The sequence below is a fragment of the Lepidochelys olivacea genome (assembly GCF_965140295.1).
Source record: "Lepidochelys olivacea isolate rLepOli2 genome assembly, chromosome: 17".
Lineage (NCBI taxonomy): Eukaryota > Metazoa > Chordata > Testudines > Cheloniidae > Lepidochelys > Lepidochelys olivacea.
The window spans coordinates 1354198-1370293 of record NC_140427.1 but is presented as its reverse complement, the minus strand read 5'-3'; the positions used below and the strand labels follow the sequence as shown (position 1 = coordinate 1370293).

The 16096-nt window shown below is 42.0% G+C and overlaps 1 protein-coding gene across 1 annotated transcript in view; it reads left to right on the top strand.

Annotated features, from left to right (window-relative positions):
* The window catches only part of UNC119 (unc-119 lipid binding chaperone), a 41915-nt gene extending 26110 nt beyond the window's left edge, over window positions 1-15805 (top strand). Inside the window, exons 4-5 of the mRNA XM_084651065.1 lie at window positions 5980-6152; window positions 8894-15805. Coding sequence (XP_084507191.1) covers window positions 5980-6152; window positions 8894-9006 — 286 coding nt within the window. The 3' untranslated portion in view covers window positions 9007-15805. The remainder of the gene's footprint in view (window positions 1-5979; window positions 6153-8893) is intronic.
* Window positions 15806-16096: the final 291 nt, after the last annotated feature.

The following is a 16096-nucleotide window of genomic DNA, read 5'->3' as shown; positions in this document are numbered from 1 at the left end:
GGGCTGGTCGGTACACTGACGTCAGCCAAGACTGGAGTGGGCACAGCCTGAGCCTGGCATGCTGCACCACGTAAGTGCAGGAGGCCACGTGTCCCAGCAGCTTTAGACTGTTTCTTGCAGATATCGTGGGGAACTGTCCGAGGCCTTGTATGATGTCCTGAAGTGAGCGAAACCTGGCCTCCGGGAGGTACGCTCTGGCTTGAGTAGAGTCCAGGACCGTGCCTATGAACTCTATCCTCTGCATCGGGGACAGATTGGATTTCTCCTCGTTCAGGAGGAGACCTAAGTCGAGGAAGGTCCTCCTTATAAACTCGGCCTGAGCCTCCACCTGGGCCCTCGAGCAACTCTTGATCAGCTAGTCATAGAGGTATGGAAAGACCTGTATCTGGCGCTTGCCCAGGAACGCCGCGACGACTGCCATGTATTTTGTGAATACTCGCAGGGCAGTCGACAGTCTGAATGGGAGGACGGCAAACTGGTAGTGGCCTGTGTTCACCACGAACCTGAGGTAGCGTCTGTGATGTGCGACTATTGAGAGATGAAAATACGCATCCTTCAAGTTGAGGGTGGCGTACCAGTCTCCTGGATCCAGTGAGGGGTAATGGAGGTTAGCGAGACCATGCGAAACTTGAGTTTCTTTACGTGCTTGTTGAGTTGTCGCAGGTCCAGTATGGGTCTGAAGCCCCCCCCCCCCTTGGCCTTTGGTATTAGGAAGTACTGGGAGTAAAAACCCTTGCCCCTTAGCTCCTGAGGAACCTCCTCCACTGCCCCTACCAAGAGGAGGGACTGCACAACTTCACACACAAGTTGCTCGGGAGAGGGGTCCCTGAAAGGGGTTGGGGGGGTCAGAGGGTACAGAATTGGATGGAATATCACCTCTACTGTGCGGAGCACCCAGCGATCCGAAGTAATTTGAGACCAGGCACGGTAGAAAGGGGAGAGACGGGATGAGAAAGTAAGATGGGAAGGATCCAAAGGTCGAACTGGCAAGCTGTCCTCGACCGTACCCTCAAAAGGGTGGTCTGGAGCCCTGTGGGGCCCTAGGCTGGCCTGAGTTTTGCCCAGGGGGAGGACGTTGCCTCCTCAGAGTGCTCCTGTTCCGCCTATGTGGAGCGTCCCGGCGGTTCTGGGGTTGATAAGGACGAGGAGCAGGTTGAGGCCTAAACTGTCTGCGCTGGGTAGCAGGCGTGTGAAGCCCCAGCAAACGAAGGGTAGCCCTCGAGTCCTTCAAGCTGTGAAGTCTCTTATCCGTCTTCTCGGAGAAGAGAGCTACACCTTTGAAGGGAAGGTCTTGAATGGTCTGTTGGACCTCATGGGGAACCAGAGACCTGTAGCCAGGAGCCTCTCCTCATGACAACCCCTGTGGCTGAAGTACGAGAAGCCACATCAGCCGCGTCCAGGGCCGCTTGTAAAGACGCTCAGGAGACTAACTTCACCTCCTCCACGAGCACAGAGAACTCCCCCTGAGCTTCCTGGGGCAGAAGCTCCGTAAATTTTGCCATGGACGAACAGGTGTTATGTCCGTAGCGGCTTACTATGGCCCGTTGGTTGGCTAATCGAAGCTGTAGACCTGCTGTGGAGTAGACCTTCCGGCCAAACAGGTCCAGGTTCTTGGCATCCCTGTTTTAAGGGGTGGAGCCTTGAAACCCCTGACGTTCTCTCTGATTGGCCGCGTCGACCACCCGGAGGAGGGTGGGTATAAAGGTATTCATACCCTTTAGAGGGAACAAAGTAGCGGCACTCAGATTTCTTGGCCGTAGGTGCCAGAGAAGCAGGGGTTTGCCACAAGTTCTTAGATGTTTGTTATTGACTTGATGAATGGCAGTGCAACCCTGGATGGGCCGGAGGGAGCCAGGATGTCTATGACCGGGTCAAAGTCGTCTTCTACCTCCTCTGCCTGAATCCCCAGGCTTTGGGTGGCCTACTTCAAAAGCTGTTGAAGAACCTGGTTGTCCTCCAAAGCTGGGGCCGGTGAAGTCCCCACGACCGCTTCGTCGGGTGAAGATGGCTTGCCCCTGGAGTGAAACGGGCCGTGCGGTCGCCGGGGACTTGTCCCTCCTTTGGGAGGAGGCCGGCACCGGGAGGCACATCAGGTCCATTGCCGCCTTGAACGCCTCTGGCATTGATGGTGGTTGTATGTCCACCAGATGGTCCAGGGACTGAGGAAGGTTCAGCCTCGACTGGACCCCGGCCGGGGCAGGAGTCGACGAGACCCTGGGTGGAAGCGGTCTGTGCTGAGCCACTCGCAAACGGCACTGGCCCCTTAGGCTTCGGGGGAGGGGGGGTGATTGGTCCCTCACTGGCCTCTTCTTCTTTACCGGCACCAGAAACGGAGAACAGTGCCGAACTGATGCCAACGCCCTATGTCCCTAAGAGTGGCGGTGCCGGTGGGCTTTAGAGTCCTTCGTCTGGCCCAGTTCGCACGCCGTTGGCGCCAGAGTGCTGCACACCGAAGAGGACGTGCTCGGTGCCGGGTCGTTGGGTCCTGGGTCGGACTGCGGTCTCAGAGCTGCCTCCATGAGCAGGAGTTTGTCTCTGCTCTCTGTCCTTAAAGGTTCTTGGGCGGAAAACCCTTGCAAATGCGGCACTTGTCCTTTTGGTGAGTCTCACCAAGCACCGCAGGCAGGATGAGTGAGGATCACTCTTGGGCATAAACTTGCCACAGGACTCAGTTTAAACCCTGGAGTCCCAGGCATACCCCCGGAGGGGAAACTAACGATCTACCAAACACTACTACCTATGTGATAAGTACAGAAAGAACAGGAGGACTTGTGGCACCTTAGAGACTAACACATTGATTTGAGCATAAGCCTTCGTGAGCTACAGCTCACTTCATCAGATGCTTCATCTGTAGCTCACGAAAGCTTATGCTCAAATCAATGTGTTAGTCTCTAAGGAGCCACAAGTCCTCCTTTTCTTTTTGCGAATACAGACTAACACGGCTGCTACTCTGAAACTAAGAACAAAAACACTGCTAAGGCGCTTGCTGCAAGAGCGAGCAAAGTTCCAGCTAGCCGTCACGGGCAGTAAGAAGGAACTGAGGGGGTGGGGGTCGGCGGGGCTCGATATTGGGCGCCATGAAGGCGCCACCCCAGGGGGCGCCCAGGCCAACCGTACGGACACTGCTAGGGGAAAAATCTTCCAGCTGGCGTGCACTCGGCGTGCACACACCTGCTTGGAATGGACATGAACAATCACTCGAAGAACAGGCTGTGTCTGATCCTTTTGTTTTCCTTGTTTTCTCCATGTTCACTTACGTATAAATTAGTACAGCAAAGTGCTTTATGCCCATCAGTATTATAGCATCACATCTACAATACTTTAATTAAATAAACAGCAGCTGCTGTTTCAGTACCAATCCCAGGTTTCAGGTGTGTAGAAGTCACTCATCTGGATTCATGTCAGACTGGAATTTGGGAAACTCTTACAGTTTCAAAGCAGGGCTATTCTAATAAGGGGTTTGCATTAATCTAACTTTTAAAGAAGACAAACAGCATTTTTGCTGCTCTTAGGGTGTCTGATTAAATGCTAATTAAAGGTTGAATTTTAAAGAATGAGAACTTGGAGGCAGAAGGTTTAGGAACAAAGTGAAGGTTTCTGCCTCTAGAGTCTTAAAACAAGCACCCCCAACGTTGTGCTGTGGTTGAGAATCCACATCCTTACTGTTTGGGACAAAGAATCAAAGTTGCTTGCCAACCTCTTCATCCTACTCTGTTCAAGCAATAAATATTCACTTTCATTTGGGGTGGGGACATGCTATCTGATTGTACTCAGGGTAAAGTGTGCCAACGTTGCATACAGCTGAGCCTACATGAATAATTTCCTTCTAACCCTAAGTGGTCATGCCTCCTGGTTAGGATAGAAGCACAGTGGGGAGCCGTGATCAGAAGCTTGTCCTGCTTCTCTCTCTTCTGGGATTGTTTTGTAGACAGAGGATGTGAGTTTCTAGTTTAGAGCTCTTCATCTAGCACCATTAAAAAGCATTAAAATTAGGGCTGTTGATTAATCACAGTTAACTCACGCGATTAACTAAAAAAATTAATCACGATTAATCGCAGTTTTAATTGCAATGTTAAATAATAGAATACCAATTGAAATTTATTAAATATTTTGGATGTTTTTCTACATTTTTATATGTATTCCATGTTGTAATTGAAATCTAAGTGTGTATATATTTTTGCTTACAAATATTTACACTGTAAAAACGATAAACAAAATAAATAGTATTTTTCAGTTCACCTCATACAAGTACTGTAGTGCAATCTCTTTTGTAAGTTGCACTTTCATGACAATGTAGATTTTTTTTTTGTTTTGTTACATGACTGCACTCAAAAACAAAACAATGTAAAAATTCAGAGCCTACCAGTCCACTCAGGCCTACTTCTTATTTAGCTAATCGCTAAGACAAACAAGTTTGTTTACATTTACAGGAGATAATGCTGCTCTCTTCTTATTTACAATGTCACCAGAAAGTGAGAACAGACATTTGCATGGCACTTTTGTAGCTGGAATTGCAAGATATTTACATGCCAGATATGCTAAACATTCGTATGCCCCTTCGTGCTTCGGCCACCATTCCAGAGGACATGCTTCCATGCTGATGACACTCATTTAAAAAAATAAGCATTAATTAAATTTGTGAGTTAACTCCTTGGGGGAGAATTGGATGTCCCCTGCTCCGTTTTACCCGCATTCTGCCATATATTTCATGTTATAGCAGTCTTGGGTGATGACGCAGCACATGGTGTTCATTTTAAGAACACTTTCACTGCAGATTTCACAAAACGCAAAGGTACTGATCTGAGATTTCTAAAGATAGCTACAGCACTCCACTCAAGGTTTAAGAATCTGAAGTGCCTTCCAAAATTTGAAAGGGACGAGGTGTGGAGCTTGCTTTCAGAAGTCTTAAAAGAAAAACACTCCAATGCAGAAACTACAGAACCCAAACCACCAAAAAAGAAAATCAACCTTTTGCTGTTGGCATTTGACTCAGATAATGAAAACGAACATGCGTTGGTCTGCACTGCTCTGGTTTGTTTTCGAGCAGAACCCATCATCAGCATGAACTCAAGTCTTCTGGAATGGTGGTTGAAGCATGAAGGGACATATCAATCTTTAGTGCATCTGGCATGTAGATATCTTGCAATGCCAGGTACAACCGTGCCATGTGAACACCTGTTCTCGCTTTCAGGTGACATTGTAAACAAGAAGTGGGCAGCATTATCTCCTGCAAATGTAAACAAACTTGTTTGTCTGAGCAATTGGCTGAACAAGTAGAAGTGAGTGACTTGCAGGCTCTAAAATTTTACATTGTCTTATTTTTGAATGCAAGTTTTTTTTGTCCATAATTCTACATTTGTAAATTCAACTTTCATGATCGAGATGGCACTACAGTACTCATATTAGGTGAACTGAAAAATACTATTTCTTTTACAGTGCAAATACTTATCAAAAATAAATATTAAGTGAGCACTGTGCACTTTGTATTCTGTGTTGTAACTGAAATCAGTATATTTGAAAATGTAGAAAATATCCAAAAATATTTAAATAAATGGTATTCTATTGTTTTAGTGCGATTAATTGTGATTCATTTTTTTAATTGCTTGAGAGCCCTAAATAAAATGGCTTTTGAAAAAAATCCACCTATACCAAGGAAGCTGTGCTGAATGCTCTGCTGTTTATGCAGTATGTTTGAGCAGCTTTTCCTCTACTGATGGTGATTTAAACTGTGAAATTCACACTTGTATTTCACTTCTGTGCAGGAAAAATAGTTGTGTGCATTGTGTAATCCTGATTGCTTTGTTTCCTGGCTGATTTGTAGCATCACACTGTGTGCCTTTATACAAGCATGTTTTAGGAGCAGTTACTTTAAGATTTTCAGCATTGTTTAAAAGGACACAGTTGTGCGTGGTGGTGAGCAGCAAACTTTTGGCCAGGAACAAAACTCCCTGTTTCAATCTTCCTTTTTCTCCATTGCAGGGTAGAGTTCACAGTAGGGGACAAGCCTATTAATAACTTCCGCATGATTGAGAGGCACTACTTCCGGGATCAGCTGCTCAAGAGCTTTGATTTTGAATTTGGGTTCTGCATCCCCAGCAGTAAAAACACTTGTGAACACATCTATGAATTCCCACAGCTCTCGGAGGATCTCAGTAAGTTCTTCCAGTCAATGGGTTGCCAGGGAGGGACGATAAACGGCGGTATTTTGGAGGACTCCATCTCAAATGGAGCTATGTATTTATTGTGAAGTGGGAATGGGAGAGTACAAAAACCACTTGGAAGCATCAGTGTTAATAGAGAAATCATATTCTTGTGCCAGATGTACAACCACCGCTGAAATGGCTGTGCTGGTCTCTTACCAACAGAAGTTGGTCCAATGAAAAATATTACTTCACCCATCTTGTGTCTCTAATATTGTGGGATTGATGCGGCTACAACATTTCGTTTTGTGGTGCATTTTTAGAATTATTTCCATCAAACTGTGAAGACCTAAGTAATTACAAAATCACTTAACATTGCTGTATAACTTAGTGCAGCTGAGCGGTAGAAATCAGGATTGTTGCACATTAGATGTAAATGATTTGGCCCAAGTCCCTGGGGCTTTGGCTATCAGCAAAAGAGTAACTCTGGGGCAGGGGGTTGTAGCTTCATGTTTATTCTTTCAACAACAGTCATGTCAAATGTGCCAAGTTTTGAGTTTTTCTGCCTAAATGCCAGCTCTGCAAACTACCTAGGACTCAAAAATTGAGCAGTATTTTTTTTTTCTACCTCTTCTTCAGAGATAAGATTCTGCACTCAGAATTTACCATCGCTGAAAACGATCAACAGAGAGAGTGCTCACTCTTCTGTAGATGTATTGGTCGCGCTATATTAATTTCAGTTATAAACAGGCTGTGCAGGGTCTAATGATTGATAGATGATGTCAGCATGTAACAGGCCTGAGAAGTATGTTTTATATATAGGTGGTTATCAGCATATCAGTGGAAAGTGTTTATAAGCAACCTGTTCGACACTAATAATTGTTTACCCATTTATTAAAACATCTACCGGTCGCTTATTGAAAAGCTTGTAAGTGGAACCTTAATATGAAGAGATTTCTGTATTGCCTGTGGAATGGTATCCACTTTCGAGTGTCAGTCGTGCTCACAGGAAGCAAATTCTGAGTAAGAATGGCATGTCCCTAGTCACTTTTTGAGCGTAGCACCCCTCTGCTCCCCTCACCCCTGGCTCCCTTTTAAACCTTGTGCTTAGAAAGGAAGGCTTTATGCTTAAAGCACTAGACTAGAACCCAAGGAGATCATGGTTCACTTCCTGCCCTGTCACAGACTTCATGTGTGATCTTGAGCAAATCACTTCGCTTTTTTGTGCTTCAGTTGCCCATCAGTAAAATGGAGATGATTCTTCCCATCTCACAGAAGTGTTGCAAGGAGAAGCACATTAATGCTTATTAATAGGCCCCTGAGAAACTATAGTTCGATGGACTGTGCAGAAATCACAAAAGTAGTCCAGTACTGCGATTTTTCCAACAGCAGAGAGGGGGCCTCTGCATATGCAGTTTGGTGCTTGGCGCAGCTCATGGTGTGTGGCAGCCTCCTGTTGGAGCAGTGCTGCCTTGTGTAAAATCGTCTGCTAAATCGCTTCCCCCCCCCCCCCCCCCGACTGCTTTCATTTCCTCATGCTTTCATTTCCTCAGCCAGCTGCAGATTTTTTTTCTCCCCGTCTTCCTTTCTTCTGCCGGGTGGGCGGGCACCAATCTGGCTCATCTGCTGCACACTTGGTAGCTAGTTTTATGCAAGGCCACTGCTTGGAATGTGAGCGGCCTGAGTGGGGAGCTGGAGACACGCCAGTTACTGAATCCCCCCAAACTACTGTTCTGATGTCACACTGAGCATGAGACCAGTGCCTGCTGATGGGAAAATTACAGCCGTTTGGGGGGACTTGGCAGCTGGTGCACACTTCACCTCCCCACTTACGCTGTGGCTGCTCATGTTCCAGAAAACCGTCTGCAGGTGAGCAGCTGAGCAGATAGGAAGATTTCAGAGTAACAGCCGTGTTAGTCTGTATTTGCAAAAAGAAAAGGAGTACTTGTGGCACCTTAGAGACTAACCAATTTATTTGATTATCATACACGTTGTAAGGAGAGTGGTCACTTTAGATAAGCTATTACCAACAGGAGAGTGGGTTTGTGTGGGGGGGGGCGGGGGGGGAACCTGGGTTTGTGCTGGAAATGGCCCAACTTGATTATCATACACATTGTAAGGAGAGTGATCACTTTAGATAAGTTATTACCAGCAGGAGAGTGGGGTGGGGGGAGGTATTTTTTTCATGCTTTGTGTGTATAAAAAGATCGTCTACACTTTCCACAGTATGCATCCGATGGAGTGAACTGTAGCTCACGAAAGCTCATGCTCAAATAAATTGGTTAGTCTCGAAGGTGCCACAAGTCCTCCTTTTCTTTTTGAGATAGGAAGAGAGGGAGATCGTAATTTGCAGCCACCAGAATAAATCACAGCAATTCATGAGGGACTCAGTGGCCGGTTTTATACAAAAGAATGCAGCAGTGACCTGTTGCTGACTGTATTCCATGCATATCTCATGAAAATCAGTACCGGACCCATGACACTGCTGTGAACTTTCTTTAACAAATCTTTGATTTTTCTCAGCACCCTACGCATGAGGCGCTTAGTTACTATGGAGGGCAGGTAAGTACCTAGACAGTATGATTTCTCCTGGTCACTTGCTTCGGGATGGCCATTAATTGTTACCAGAACAACCATGTAAACTGTATCTTTATACATCCTGGTATAACTGCTGAAGAAAACACCAGATTTACAGTCTATCGATTTGTGTGAGGTAAAAACAAAAATTTACCAATGTGCAACTTCTTTTGCAGTTCGAGAGATGATCCTTCACCCCTATGAGACACAGTCGGACAGTTTCTACTTTGTAGACAACAAGCTGGTGATGCACAACAAGGCAGATTATTCGTACAGTGGAGGACCATGAGTACTGAGTGGACAGCAGAGCCGTGCTGGCCTTTCCTTTCCTGTAGAAATTGTCAGGGATTCTACCACCTTCCTGCAGTTGACTTCCAGGGTCAGCTGAGCACAGGTCCATGAACCAAGGACTCTTTGCTTGTAGGAGTTTCATGACTAAACTTGTTGAAGTCTTTCATCTTCCCTGAGCTTTGAAGCAGAACCCAGTCCTTCAAGAACTCTAAACACAGTTCCACTCCAATGAGTGATCTTTGGTCACCAGAGTCTGAGGCTCTTTAAATAGCTCTGTGTAAAAATGTCCTGATATATCATCCAGTTAGTATAAATCCAGGAATTCTGGGCCCAAATTCTCCAGATCCATGTTTTCATTATTAAGCCTCTCTTTGTACAATTGCTCTCTCTTAGAATGTGGGGTGGAAGAGCCTGTGAACAAGCAGAAGTCTAATGCAAATACAGAGATGCATATCTTTATCTGATTCTGTTTCTGAATGCTTCAAAGGGCACAGTTTTAATCCTAACTTCATTTGTACATCCACATAAAAATGTCTTGTCTTTAATCCTGAGAAACAAAATGTAAGTGTGATTTTAGAGAGAGAGCACCTCTCTAAATCTATAACTCAGCACATGTTTTACCTCCACATAACATTTCCTGTAAGGTATCCTGGAAACAATGAAACTCACCCTGAAGGACAGTAATTCAATGACAGGTCTGTCTTAAACTGCCCTTTTTTTCTGCCTCTGTTAGAAACCTATTATTGAGGGTCTGCAAGTCCGCACAAGCGTTGTCCTCTTTCATTTCAGCTTCTGTGTTCTTTGCTGAATCTTTCAGTCAAGAAGTAGATATGTTTTTAGTTTAGCTTGGCATTATCAGGCAGTTAATTTTCAGCCTGTACCTGGTGTAAGCTTTTCTTCCCTGAATCAGATTTCTTCTTTAGCTACCTTTAGAGACAAGATGCTTCAGTAGGGTTGTCAGAGGAAAGTAGTTCCGTTTCTCGAAGGTGATTCGAGTGAATGGACTTTCTGGTTTTTCTTTTTATGTCTGAATTTGAAGCATTTTATGGTCAAGTGTGTTTGGTTTTTGTCCAAAATTTTTTGGGCCAGTTATTAATGTCTCAGAGAGCGTAAATTTGACACTGTGCATCTATGGTCAGTGTACAACATAGGTTAGCCAAAATGATTGCGCCCCTTCCAGTCCCGCGTAAGGCGTTTAAGAACGGTTTTGCCCAAGTTTCTCATAGTATGCTGCTCTTTGGAGCAGGGAAGTGGAGAGGAGAGGCAAAAGCAAGCTAATGAATCAGAGAGAATCTGCTGTACTGTACATTAGAATAGATAAAAATCAATTAAAAGGTCCAAAATGAACAGAAGCAAAGGATGAAAGCTTTCTTCCTTTTGTTTGCAGGCGACTTATGGTCATGAAACCCTCACTCAAAAAATTTGGTTCACTGGTATCAGAAGAATTAAGCTTTGCAGTTTATAGCTATTTCTATGAATACATTGTCTTTATGTCTAATTCTGTGAGTTAAGTGGAACATTATACATTAGCCTCAGACAGATCCGATTGTAACAATTTTTTAAAATACCATTTCCAGTTGTTACTAACACCTTTCCTCCAGTCACAGCCTAGTCAACCAAGAAAATTGCAAACTATTCCAAGTGTAACCGTCCATCACCTGAAAAGGGAGGCCTTGTCTGAGAAAGCTGCCATCAGTGGGATTGTGATAATACTAAGGGTCACTGTTTGCTCTTGGTTGGCTTGTTTTTTACGTTGGACAGTTGATGGTTTTCTGAGGCAACTGCAGCAGGTGGGGACACAACACAGATCATTCTTAGTTTAAAAAATTAACTGTAGCCAAAGTGTGTGTACACAGTTCACTGCTATAACAAAACAGCAAATACTACCCAGATGAGACCTGTCGTCATGACCGCTTCTTTGTATTGTATCTAACTGCAAAATCAGCCCAGGGCTGACTTGTCCATTTTAAGATGGTTATAAGGAATTTTCCCAATTATTTTTATATTCAAGTCTGATCAGCCATGTATCTTGGCACAGTGAATCGTCTGAAAATGAAAAACAGTTGACAAAAAACGTTGGACAATTTAAAATTGTTTTTTGTATTTTTTTGCATCAGGGCTGTTATACTGTCTTACAAATCAAGAGACTTTCCAAACTCATGGAAATATTGAACAGCTTTTGAAATAGTCGATATGTATTAATATATAAAAAATACACTGTTATTTGGAGACAGTAGAGTGTTTTTAGCCATTATTTCATATACTTCCCCTATACTAATATCTTCCATCACTCATTCATTGTCCATATTAACCTCTCTTGTGCTTAATTATAACAGCTACATACGGCAAGTGTGCCTGTCCAGCATTGGCCGGCAGACATACATGTTCCAGGAGCAGAGAGTTCAAATGTCATCTTTTAATGTCTTAGTCCACTGCTGTGAAAGTGGTGTCAGTTCCATGTCACCTTTTAGCTTATCTTTTCATATATTGGGTTGTCATCTCAAGGATCCTCTTGGTATGTGATGTTGTAACAAGCCATTTGGAAAACACTCAAATTCATTAGTCCCCAGCTGCTTTTCACACTCTCTTTTTGCGACCTCTTGTTGCTCTTTTTAAAGATTCCCTTGAAGTATTAGTTGATTATAGGATTAAAAATGTTATATCTTTTGAAATGGGAAGTGGCTAAACAAAATATGCTGTGGGGTTGCCTGCTTTTATCAAATCATAGGAACAAGAAGCTAGAGAAACGGTACTTCGTTCCCAGAAGTGCAATAAGTTACAGAATGGGCTTCTTGGTACACTGCATTTTATTGCAAGTGAGAGGCTAAGTGTAAAAAAAGAATGAAATATTCATGACCAGATTCTGGGACTAGTTTGGAAAACTGATCATGACCCATATTCAGGGGGGTTATATTTTCAGGCTAGAAAAAAATCATGATTTATGTAGAAATGTTTAACAGCTAGTTAGTTTGCCCAGTCCTATAAATAAAAATGCTGATATCCTTTAAAATAGAGGAGAAAAATTTTCAGCCATTTAATGGAGTAAATTACTTGATTATCTTTTGACTTTGGGTTTTCAATGGCTGCTTTATAAGTTATTCTTTTCAAAAATCAAATATGGAAAAAAAACTGTCAAAGTGCTAATGTTACAAGACAGCCTGAGATACAGTTATGAATTCTTTAGACCAGTATGAAGCTTTCTCTAGAAGTGTTATGAAGACAGAATTTTACAGTCCACTGTAACTGTCATTCTGTAGTTGCAAACAGTTTTTCACCTAGAGAGCTGTATGCTGTCATAAATTGTTTCCAACTTTTAAATAATCTAAGATTAATACAAAAAGAAAAAGAAAGGCCTTGGCTAATGGACAGGTTCCATTTCTACTCTGGCTACTCATGCAGAAATATGCTGTGTAATATTGATGCAACATCCATCGAATTATACTGCACGTATCTGTGAAATATACATGAAAAATCTAGTAGGAGCTTTTCCAATATATTCATCGTTTTAGTGCAATTTTATGACAAAATTATTATTTTCCTTCTTCTGGGGCTTATTTTGTAACAAACTTCTAATCTTTCCTCTGATCTTAAGATGGGTCACTTTTTTTGCGATATGAAGGAGCAGAGTTACATATGAAAGAAACTGTCTATAAGAGATCATTTTAAAACCAAATGCTTATAAGATGCTGAGTGCCTTCAACTACCATTGGTTTGAATGGGAATTAAAAGCACTTGGCACCCTTCTAGAATCAGGCCCATGACTTCTTTTAAAAATTGATACCTTATTTTTGGCAAAAGATAGAATTGAAATTAAAACATTTTTCATTCATTGTTTCCAGAAGGCTCTTAGCTACTCTCCCTGTAGCTGTTTACTCTATTGACTATTAATCCATGCTGGGCTTACCTTTGTGTCCAGGCTCTGAAATCCTAGCTTTCCAGATAGGTATTGCATTCACTTTACACCCAGCAGGTCAAGCCAAGACAGTACACCTTAAAATTGGGTTTCAGAGTAGCAGCCGTGTTAGTCTGTATTCGCAAAAAGAAAAGGAGTACTTGTGGCACCTTAGAGACTAACAAAAATGTTCTTAAAATTGGGGTGTTCTAATTACCCTCTTCGCCAGCCCCATATATGATTTTAATAGCCACTGTATTGAGAATTCCATGTATGACAGTACCATTTGAGAGTCGGGACCCTAGTTTGCAATGATATAAAGGATTATCTCTAATGTTATTGATTTGTAAGCCACTGGCTATTAAATGTTGGAACTGAAGCGAGATAAAAGAGCAAGAGGGTAATCAAGATGACCAGCTTTGAGATTAGATGTTCCTTATTATTAATATATTGATCATGTCTTTTCTTATTTGTTGAATTAACTTTGTAAAACCCTTAGTACTCTCTGGGAACACGTTAATATTTTCCTGCACTGTGCTTCACTTAAGTGAAGTTTGATGCTGTAGGAGTTCCTGCTGTTGCTAACGTTCATAGACTTTAAGGCCAGAAGGGACCCTCATAATCATCTAGTCAGACCTGCACTGACATAACTCTTCTTGAAATAAGGAAATCAATTATGTCTCAATTTAGTTATTCTAGGTGGACAAAGTATTGGACTTTCTCTTTTCTAGATCTTTATAATTTAAGTTCCTTGGAAATATAGGGAGGTTTTCAAATAGCAAAAATAACATTAAATTAATACCTTTACTATATGGTCCAATATTTCACAGATTGCTAGACTAGAAACATATTGTTGGAACAGGACAAATGCTTTCATGACCAATACATTTTTATATGCTCTGGCCTTGGACCAATGATGATCAAGAGAAAAGATTCCTGCAGATATAGTATATGTCCTTTATGCTGTGAGATGGTTTGTGCATTAATTGACTATTCCATTATCATCGTTGACTGGGGAGGATTTTTGAGCCTGATTAAATGTAGGCAGTCTCTTCATTTCAAGATTAAAAACAAGATGTTATGTTAATGTTCTTGCTCACAGTCTCTTTTGTAATAAAAAGTCTTGTTGTATGAGCAGATCAGTAAGATGGAACTGCTTGGCTTGTCTGTCAGCCATTGGGTCACACTGAAAATGCTCGTACAAGGTAGCAAAAGTGCAACCTGCAACTGCACATATCTTTAATATAGAGATACAGGCTAAAAGTTCCAACACGCAAGCTTCATCTTAATCCAAACTGCCTACTCACTTGCATCAAGGATGGAGCACTGTGTGTCAGAACCTGGTCTCCCTGGGTCAAACCTTTCTTAAAGAAGAAAACAAGTGCAACATGCTCCATTTTATGACCATTAGATGCAATCCTTTGGCTCAGGGAAGTGGCCAGTGCTGCCCTTGGTTGTAAAATTTGAAGACCCTGTACTATTATAAAAGACACTGTTGAAGAGTGTGCATGTCTAGGGGTGTCTATTGAACTATCCTCTTAAATTGTGAACACTTGGTAGAAACTGTTTGTTTTTGGTTGAACAGCACCTATCGTTTCGTTGGTGCTCCTGACATTCAACCTCCATGCCTCGTATGTATTGTAAAAATAATCTGTTAATAAATCTCTGTAATCTCTGTGAAAAGTTGAATTGGCAAATAGCTCCAGTTAACCAAGTCTGACTAGGAGCTGGATTCCAGGAACCAGTGCTACCACTTGAAAGAAACAGAAGTGGAACAACTGAGAAACTACACGGTAGATTTTGGTTAACTGGAACTAAGAACTGTAAGGTCCTGACAGCTTTAACTGTTTTTCTGTTAAAGGAAAACCTTAGCTCATAGCTTCTGTTAGCAGTTGTTTTTCTGAACCCCAAATGTAAGTACTAGTGAAGTTTACATAAATGTTTTAATTTTAAAATCAGATTTATACTTAAAGTCTCCGACAGCTCTTTATCAACATGCAAACACAAGAGTGATATGCTGGGCATGAAATGCCAGATGCATTATCTTCTGAATCATGGCATAGTCTAAACAGATGGTACTGTACGTTTGTAGATCCATTTATATGATTTAGTGAACACTTCCCTAGAATCACTGTGCTAATGCCTTCCTACTGTAATGTCTGCTTTTACTTTAATGCTACACTGAGAATACCTATCTGAATGTGACTTTTTTTGCATAAAATCAGATCGGATTGTCTATTAAAATATGTATTTATAAAATAAAAATATATTTTTGGTGGAAGGAAAGTAAAAATGTAGGCATAATTCCATTGGGATAATGTTAGCAACATTTTTATCAAGTTTATTTTATAAATGTTTGTATCTTGTTAGTTGTCTATCTTCAGTTTGCAGTAAGAACATCCACTGTAGCTCACTTAGTAGAAATGCATTGCACTGCCATGCAGAGAACCTGGGTTTGGAAGAATTAGGATTGTTTTTCCTTCTGGAATTGAGAGAAACTGAGCAAGTTGCCATGAAGAATTTAAGCCCTGGCAGTCAATCCACCTGACTGGCATTGGTTTGAGCACTTAGTTTGCTTTATTTGTTTGCAGAGACTGAATTGTGGGCGGCGGGGGAGGAGACAGATGAGAATAATTCAGAATAAAGAAAATTAGAATATGATTTTAAGGACTCCCTATAGGGGGTAGGAGTGTAGATGTTAGAAGTAATGAACACAAGGAGTCAAAATAGTGAGTGAATTTGCTCACTCAGAGCTATTTAATATTGCCAGTTCAGTCATCAGTATTTAGGTTAGGGAATATGCTTAAATATTTCTATTATTTTGGAAAAGGGGTTAAAATGTGTATCTTTCATTAGCAAGTATTTTGTTTCTTGTAACAAACTGCGAAATGTTTAAAAAAATTAAAGGTAAATTATTGATCCTAAAAATGGTGGTTTGGTTCTTTGCATTGAATGCTGGTATTTTGTATGATTAATGTATTATTCCGCTTTAGCATGAAAGTGTGTTGTTCTACAGCGCCCCTAGAAACCTTTTAATGAAGAGCTGGGACTTGTTTGGATTTAAACATTCCGTTACAGTATTTGCAGCCCAGTCTTCTGTTAATGTATAACTACCAGAAAACTAAACTAATGATGGAAGCATTACAAAGCACAAAAGAAAAGTATAGTGAAAAGTAAATTAAAAATGAGTTTTAAT